At 41.5% G+C, this 8,591-nt stretch overlaps 1 protein-coding gene across 1 annotated transcript; it reads left to right on the forward strand.

Annotated features, from left to right (window-relative positions):
• The first annotated feature begins 387 nt into the window (after positions 1 to 387).
• LOC135557764 (ras-related and estrogen-regulated growth inhibitor-like protein) lies at positions 388 to 6,807 on the forward strand. Its single transcript, XM_064991354.1, has 5 exons — positions 388 to 552; positions 1,272 to 1,328; positions 2,043 to 2,116; positions 4,915 to 5,063; positions 5,964 to 6,807. The coding sequence occupies exons 1-5, from the start codon at positions 501 to 503 to the stop codon at positions 6,256 to 6,258; spliced, it is 627 nt and encodes a 208-aa protein (XP_064847426.1). The 5' UTR covers positions 388 to 500; the 3' UTR covers positions 6,259 to 6,807.
• The last annotated feature ends 1,784 nt before the right edge of the window (positions 6,808 to 8,591 follow it).

Genomic DNA, 8,591 nt, shown 5'->3' on the forward strand with positions numbered 1-8,591 from the left:
TGGGGGTGTCTTGCTAATTGCCTATAATTTCCACCTGTTGTCTATTCCATTTGCACAACAGCATGTGAAATTTATTGTCAATCAGTGTTGCTTCCTAAGTGGACAGTTTGATTTCATAGAAGTGTGATTGACTTGGAGTTACATTGTGTTGTTTAAGTGTTCCCTTTATTTTTTGAGCAGTGTATTAATTTTTTAAAAGTTATATCGAGTGCCATTTCTCCCCATAGTTACTATTAATGTTTTAACTGGAAAGGAGCAAGAGAGATTCTTAAGGTATTCAGTGTTGTGGTGACCTCTGTGCAATCCAACTTGGCACTCTCCTCATTGGGTGAGAGGGGACATGAAACACTGTGTATGTTTTCCTTTTTTCCACAGGCATCTGTTGTGGCTGAGCAGTTCTTACAAGCACAGTTGTAATCCTGATACCGCCTAACGTACATGACAGCAGCAAGAAAGAGAGCTCAGCTAGTCCTTCTCAGCAGCTCACCTCGTCTGCAGATATGAATGACATCAAGTTGGCTCTGCTGGGCAGCGAGGGAGCAGGGAAGTCAGGTAAGTGTCTGAATGAATAATGTATGTGTTTGCATCATTAAGTATTTCTTTAACTGCCTAGTTTCTTGTATTTGACTGTAAGGGCTTGCAAGGTCTCCAAAATGAACAGAACAATTGAACTGCTTATTTCTATGCTTTGCATACGAACATGTAATTTCCCTCACTGTAAACAGTGTAACATTCTACAGTGTAGCCGTGACCAGAGGGAAATAATCACCTAGACAGATAGATAGAGATTGCTGCATGAGCTCCAAGCACAATGTTTTTAGATCATAACTCTAGAAGAGGAATGAAGTTGCTAGATTTATGTAAGGTTTTGGAGAGAGGAAATGAAGATTGATAGTTGGAACATGCGTCTAATTGATGAGGAATTATTTTTCTTGTAAGGCAGGGGAAAGTGCGATCCCTCAGGCTAACTGGAACATGTTCACCCTCGGTCTCTTCAGAGAGAGAAATGATACTGTGGTAGAAACTAATAAAAGTAGATGCAGGAGAAAAAGCCCACTGCAGTGTTCAATCCACATGGAGGGGAGAGTGGAGAAGTGCACAATAGGAAAACACCATGACTGAACAGCCCTGTTTTAGCTTACCAAACAACTGTTCAGGGTTCCATTACTAAGACCAAAGTATCCAAGCCTAAATTCTATTTGTTGTTTATGTCTTTGTTTCCTGTATATTAATAAGCCTGTCTTACTCATGTCACATTTCTCCCTCTCCAGCTGTTCTGGTAAGGTTTCTGACAAAACGTTTCATTGGAGAGTATGCTTCCAACGCCAGTGAGTACACAGATTTCTCACCCATATTTAATGTAGGGCAGTATTTTTACAATGTCATATAGATATGCTCTCAGGACATAAAAATGCAATCTGTTGTATTCACAGTTACAGTCTGTTGCTACTGGCTGTTCACCAATGTCATCAACTTAGGAAGTAAAACGTTGTATTACTTTATTACCCCTGGGAGTCTGACATGAATTGAAACACACATACTGCACAGTACAAGATCCACCAGGAAGTTAAGTAAAGTTCACACAGGCATTTTAATTGTGAGTGAATTTTAAGTAATCCTATACTGATTGGACTATTCAAATGATTCTTCAAGTTCACATACAGTACATACACTACGTGTTAAGACACGTTTTGGTTTAATGTGATATGCTTTGCCGAGGGAGACTTATAATTTCTGAATGAAGTCATTGGCATGTTGACTTGTTCCCATTAGTCATCGCTTGTTTAACATGCTGGAAGATGGCTGCATTTGATGTTACAGTTTACACAGGTACCCCTATGTGTAGGTACCCATATGTACTTCAGACCTTTCCCTTAAATGAATTGACTCAGTCTACTTCATCAGAAAAATCATGGCCTGGATGTTTGAGGCTTACAGTAATCATTATTTCATGGGAGAAGTCTGTATATTACTATTTACATCAGATTTGAACTATTGCAGGTTTCCTATTACAATAAGTATGCTTTGAACTTGTGTTACAGACTCCTTATACCGTAAAAGGCTCTCCATCGAAGGAAGACTGTTACACTTGGAAGTATTTGATCCGTGTTCACAGGTATTTGATCTGTTCCCTGCATATATTCCTATATTTTTAGCTCATGCCTAACATAGTAGTATCTGATGGCATACGAAATATATTGTATGTTGTGTTCTGATGTGGTTTATGATAATCCCCTGTAGCTCAGAACACACTGGACACAATGAACAGCCCTTGGAAAGCAGAGACAGGCAGCACTAGAACATGTTGACTGCTTATGCAGCCGCATATGGTACCCTTTATTCCCAAACGTTGGGTTTTATTATGATTCCCTCAGGCTCAGGTAACAGGATGTGCCTTGTTTCATCTATTCCCTTTTTAGGGTCTGTGTGAATGGTACTCTGCATTAGGGGTTCCCAAACTTTTTCACTCGGGCCCCCCTTCCAGCATTGGGGAACATACCGCGCCCCCAGTGTGTGTGCACACGTGCCACATCTATTTCTATGGGCACAAGCACTGTTCATGACACAAACTGTTCACACCCCTCTTGTTGGTGGAGAGAATTTTGCAGGTTTATAGCTAATTCTACACATTGTCATAGGGTGCAAAGAAAATGTAACAGTTTTAAAGCACATTTTCTTGCAATTCTAATGTGTCTAATGCCTTATGTGTATTCGTGATATTTGAGTGACAAAAAAATTACAACAGTATCTATGGGTTAAAAAACATTAGCTGACATGGGCTAGTTGATCTGGATATTTCGGGCAAGTTATACATAGCTCTCTAAGGTATTCAATGACTGACATGACAAGAGGAATACTGATGATGCCCTACCCAATTTCAAAATTGCATCTTGTGCATTCTACTATTATAACTTTCAGGAATAAGTTTAAAGCCAGACTGAGTCCCCCCCTGCCGACCCGGGGCGCTCCCCACAGTTTGGGAACTACTGCTGTACAGTACATGTCTTTCTCTGGTTTATTTCCTGTTTTATGGAACAAAAGAAGTCATGCACTGTTGACATGCCTTTGACTTGCCCCCAATCCCTCTTTCCCCAAAACATGTGTACTGTAAATATTGGACCATAAATCGTGCCTTCCTGTATTACACTTATGCTCAAATATTTATTATATTCTACTGGATCATTTATTTTATGTTCATATTCTTAACTTTTATTATTGTTGAGAAGGAACCTGTAAGTAAGCAATTCGTTGGACGGTGTATACCATTCGTACATAGGACTAATAAAACTTGAAACTATAATTTCTAAGGGTCAGTGCTGTCCAGGCTCCTTTGGACAACCATACCCTAAACCCGAACCTTAACCCATAACCATTACCTAATCTTATCCATTTGAAAATGTCAACTTCAATGCGTAGGGGACATCCCAAGGATTCCAGATAGCATGGACCAATTTGTAAGCTCCTGTGGCAAGTCTTTTTCAAGTTGACAAGATGGCGTTGACAGACAAGGTTGCCCCGTTTCTAGCTCCTAGACAACTTTGTATAAGCACTTTGCTGCACCTGCCATAACACCTGCAAGTCTGTGTACACAACCAATAAACTTTGATATGATTTAAACACATGCTTATACTCAAAAGCTTCATCTTCCACTACTTTTCTCATATTCCATAGTTCTGAGGGGTGAGGCTACCTAATAAAATGAACCTCCATTAAATAGTTTAAAGGTTTTGCACAGTTACCCTATTTCCTGTAAAGACCAACGCTGGAGATGAGAAGCAGGTACAGGGAGACAACATTTAATCAGGAACAGACAGGTAACACAACAGGACCAGCGTCAGCACACGGGTAAACAACGACAAACGACAATTAATGCTGAAGCCGGGAACAGAGCGGGAACCAGACAGATATAGGGGAGGTAATGACAGAGGTAATTGAGTCCAATAATCGCTGATGCGTGTGAGGGGGGGAAGGCAGGTGTGCGTAATGATGTTGGCAGGAGTGTGTAATGCTGGGGAGCCTGGTGCCTTCAAGCGCCAGGGAGGGGGAGCGGGAGCAGGCGTAACAGTAGACAACCCATCTAGGGCCGACACCCAGCAGCCCACCTGGGCGAGACTGACAGGCCGGCCGAACCACAGGTGCTGGACAAGCCGGCTAGACGTAAACTCCCGACGAATCGGCTGAGGCATAGGAGCCCGACAATCTGGCTGGGGCCTGAAAGCTTGTCAATCCCGCTGAGGCGTGGGAGCCCAATGATCCGGCGGAGGCCCGGCGTGGGATGAGCATCTTCCCAAGCCAACCGGGGCAAGAACCTCTCGAGCAAGCTAGAGCATGACAGCCCAACGAGCTGGCTTAGGCACCCCTGGTTCCATCGGTGGCGCCCCCCCGGGCCCGACATCACCACCAACCCGGAACACCAGCACTCCCCAATGCTTCGTATGATGGCTTCAACATTCTGTAAAGACCGACGCTGGAGATGAGAAGCAGGTACAGGTAGTCAACATTTAATCAGGAACAGACAGGTAACACAACAGGAGCAGCATCAGCACACCGGTAAACAATGACAACCGACAATTAATGCTGAAGCAGGGAACAGAGCGGGAAACCAGACAGATATAGGGGAGGTAATGACAGAGGTGATTGAGTCCAGGTGAGTCCAATAATCCCTGATGCTTGTGACGGGGGAAGGCAGGAGTGTGTAATGATGGTGGCAGGAGTGTGTAATGCTGGGGAGCCTGGCGCCTTTGAGCGCCAGGGAGGGGGAGCGGGAGCAGGGGTGACAATTTCCCATGTAAAATAGCCTTTGAGTGACCAAAACATAATTCATAATATTTTTCCCATTAGTTTACATAAGTTAGGTAGGATGTGTGAGGATGTGTTTGTGATCTGTCCACCCCCTTTCCCCTGTCCTGTCAGAGTGGAGAGAGCAGATGTATCCTGGAAGAGCCGGTGGAGTGGGCCGATGGATTTATCGTGGTGTACAACATCAGCGACCGAACGTCCTTCCTCAACGCCCAAAACATCCTATGTCAGATCAAAGATGCCCGGGGAGAGAGCTGCAAGGGGTGAGTGACTGTGACCTGCGACCCAGGGCCTGATGCCTACCACAGGGAAGGGATTGGGCATTGATGAATTAATGATTCCCATTCCTGGACTGATGTTTAGGCACACACCATTTAAAGTGGCAGATTCCAACATGATTTTAACATTGAATTCTATTTTCTCTATGGTACAACAAAGTGAACACAAAAGGCAGCTGTCTGTGATAGAAGTATAGGCTTTTCCTTCTCAATAACATGTTTTGTAGGATTTACAACCTCATGGCACGCCATAGTTAATTATATGAGTAAATTATTTTTCATGCTCAATTGAATTTGCCCCAGAACGGCTTGTATCCAATTTTCTCAGAGGCGTTAATTAAAACATGATTAAATACTAGAGGAACTATTGGGATTCCACTGGACATTTGTTACAGGACTTTAAGTGAAAGTAGTTTGCAGCCAGTCGACGGACACTGTGTGGAAGAGTGAGCTGGGGCAGCTTGAGATGATAAAGACTCACATATGGCTCACAAAATGACATGGGTGGTCAGGCCTAAGTTGTGTAGCGGGATTTTACTTCAGCTGGGTCCTGATTGTTTGACACTCCACGAAATGGATGTGAAGCAGAAGTCACCCTCACTGTATATCAAAAGAGTACTTTGGGCGAGGGTCTGTCTGCATTATTAAACTCTTTGTAACTTCACTGTAGCCACCACTTGGCCTACTTGGTTCGTTTTCCTTTGATACTTTGGGCTGCTTCAATAAACATTGCACTAGTTTACAAAGCCTTACCAATTCAGACAAACGTGATGAACGTCAGAGAAATTCATGATGAATCAGCAGAAACATTTTTGATCAAGTTTATGGTCATTTTAAGGAAAGTTTAAGGGAGATTTTTGACCATGCTGTGCCTGTTTTGGACAGAGAGATGGACAAGATGGACATCCCAATCTGCCTGGTGGGGAACAAGCAGGACCTGTGCCACGCCCGTCAAGTGTTTGAGGAGGAGGGCCGTGCCTTGGCTCAGGAGCACAGATGCCACTTCCAGGAGGTTTCTGCAGCAGAGGACTACCTGGAGATATCCAACCTCTTCACCAAGCTCATCCGCCACGTCATGGATCACCTGAAGTACCGGGCCGACCTCCGCCGCTACAGTGGCTCTAAGTCCATGGCCAAGCTCATCAACAATGTCTTCGGCAAGAGGAGGAAATCTGTCTGAAGGTGGGGTGCTCATGTGGACATTGATGGGATGTTTGATCGGGATGACTTGTTTATATAGACATGTTGTGGACGCCTAGGTTGTTGATTCTGATGAAAACTTCTTGGGACAGAGACAGCTCTGTAAGTATGAATGACATACTTACCTAGTCCAGACTTTACAGTGGTGGAAAAAGTACTCAAATGTCATACTTGAGTAGAAGTAAAGATACCTTAATAGAAAAGTAAAAGTGAAAGTCACCCAGTAAAATACTACTTGAGTAAAAGTCTAAAAGCATTTGGTTTTCAGATATACTTAAGCATCAAAGTAAAAGTATTAATAATTTCAAATGCATTATATTATGCAAACCAGATGGCACAATTTTTAAATATTGTTTTATTTACAGATAGCCAGAGGCACACTCCAACACTCATTAATTTACAAATGTGGCATTTCTGTTTAGGTGGTCTGCCAGATCAGAGGCAGTAGAGATGACAAGCAATGTTCTCTTGATAAGTGTCTGAATTGGATCATTTTCCTGTCTAAATGTAATGATTACTTTCAGGTATCAGAGAAAATGTATGGAGTAAAAAGTACATTATTTTCTTTAGGAATGTAGTGAAGTAAAAGTAAAAGTTGTCAAAAATATAAATAGTGAAGTAAAGTACAGATACCCCAAAAAACTACTTAAGTAGCACTTTAGTCACTTTGCCATTCAGATCTTCCTATGTTTTTATTTTTCCTTCTAAATCCCATGTTGCCAGTAGAGTATCCTTCAACGCTTAAGTTCCTTTCTAATTCCAAACTATTTAAGGAAAATTACTTTCCAAAAGTTGTTTTATGGATCTAAGAGCACAACATATTTGAGCTTGCATCAAGGAATGTGCACCAATGTCTTAACTTGCATTCCACCTCTCAGAGGGGGCAGTAATAAGGTGAGAACTACGGGTAAATTGGCTCACGAACAACATCTTAGGGCATATGACTTCACATAAATCTCTATTGAATTTCTGTTGTGGCAGTATTACATGGGCTGTTTCTAATTTTAAGCTGTAACAATGGGTAAAATTGCTTTTCCGTGGACATGAACGTAAGCAGCTGGTATATTCATTCCTTACATAGTAGTAAAGGAATGTGTAGCTATTTTCTTTGCATGTACATATTCTGTTGATTTCCTGTATTCAATGTGTTTGCTGCTGTATTACTTTGGATAGTACAAGCAAATATCTGTGATTGTGTTATGCATAAAATCAAGCATTCCATCTCATTCTTGATTCTAGTTGAAAATTACCCACTGGGCACAGATGTAAATTCAATGTCTATTCCACGTTGGTTCAACGTGATTCAACCAGTGTGTACCCAGTGGGTGATTATGCCTGGTGTGGACCAACTTGCAATTAAAGAGCTATTTGGGAGTACGAGTATTGTGTGAATTATTCAATTAACTAAATAATGTCCCATTTGTATTATGTGGTTTAAAGTCAATGATTCAGCTACGCTCCAATAGTTTGTTCTGGTGAAACACCTTGCTTTTTTTTCATCCAATAATTATGTTGAATAGTGCTTTGAATATGAATCAAATGTAAAACAACCCACAATTAGCATACCAGTCCTTGCTTTGGAGTCTCATTAAAACCGACTGTTGGTAGGGTAATGTGTATACAACCCAGCTCAGACCTGCAAGGCTTAACTGCTGTGCTTGGAATTCAGGGTACTGTTTGCATGTGATCAGCCATCTCATCTAGTAATCGTTATCTTTGAAAAGAGCAGAAAACATTGATTTAACTCAGCTTGTAATGTCTTTAAATGTCAGTCAAATGTCTGTCTTTAGCATGTCTGTCCAAAATGTTATCCCCAAGTTTGAAATGCTGTTTCAGTTTGGCTCAGTTCTTAATAAGGAATTTAATATCACAATAATTTTGTCTTTTCCATTCTGTTGTATTTAGAAAATGTGGTCAAGAGTATATCATACAAGCATCACTCTTTCAAATGTGCAACCATAATTAATGGTTACAATGGACAGTCCAAAAACGGCCAAAATGCCCAAACAGTGGAAGCTATTAAAGTGCGGGACTCAAAGGAGCTCTGGAATCTAGTAACACTTACAATCTGTTTCATGATCTTGCCTTTACTTTTAAGACTCATTAAAAGGTTGTGGTCATGCTACAGTAATAGGGATTGCATTTTGTCAAAAATAATGTCCCTATAATAGGCAGAAACAGCCAACTTGGCATTTAGGTAGGTCTAAAAATGTGTACTGCAAGGAGGTCCAAATACCACTATCACATTTAAACTATACCGTTCCCTCCTAAAGCTGATACTTGGAAATATGAATTTTTGAATTTTACAAAAAT

The sequence above is a fragment of the Oncorhynchus masou genome, chromosome 2 (genome assembly GCF_036934945.1).
Source record: "Oncorhynchus masou masou isolate Uvic2021 chromosome 2, UVic_Omas_1.1, whole genome shotgun sequence".
NCBI lineage: Eukaryota > Metazoa > Chordata > Actinopteri > Salmoniformes > Salmonidae > Oncorhynchus > Oncorhynchus masou.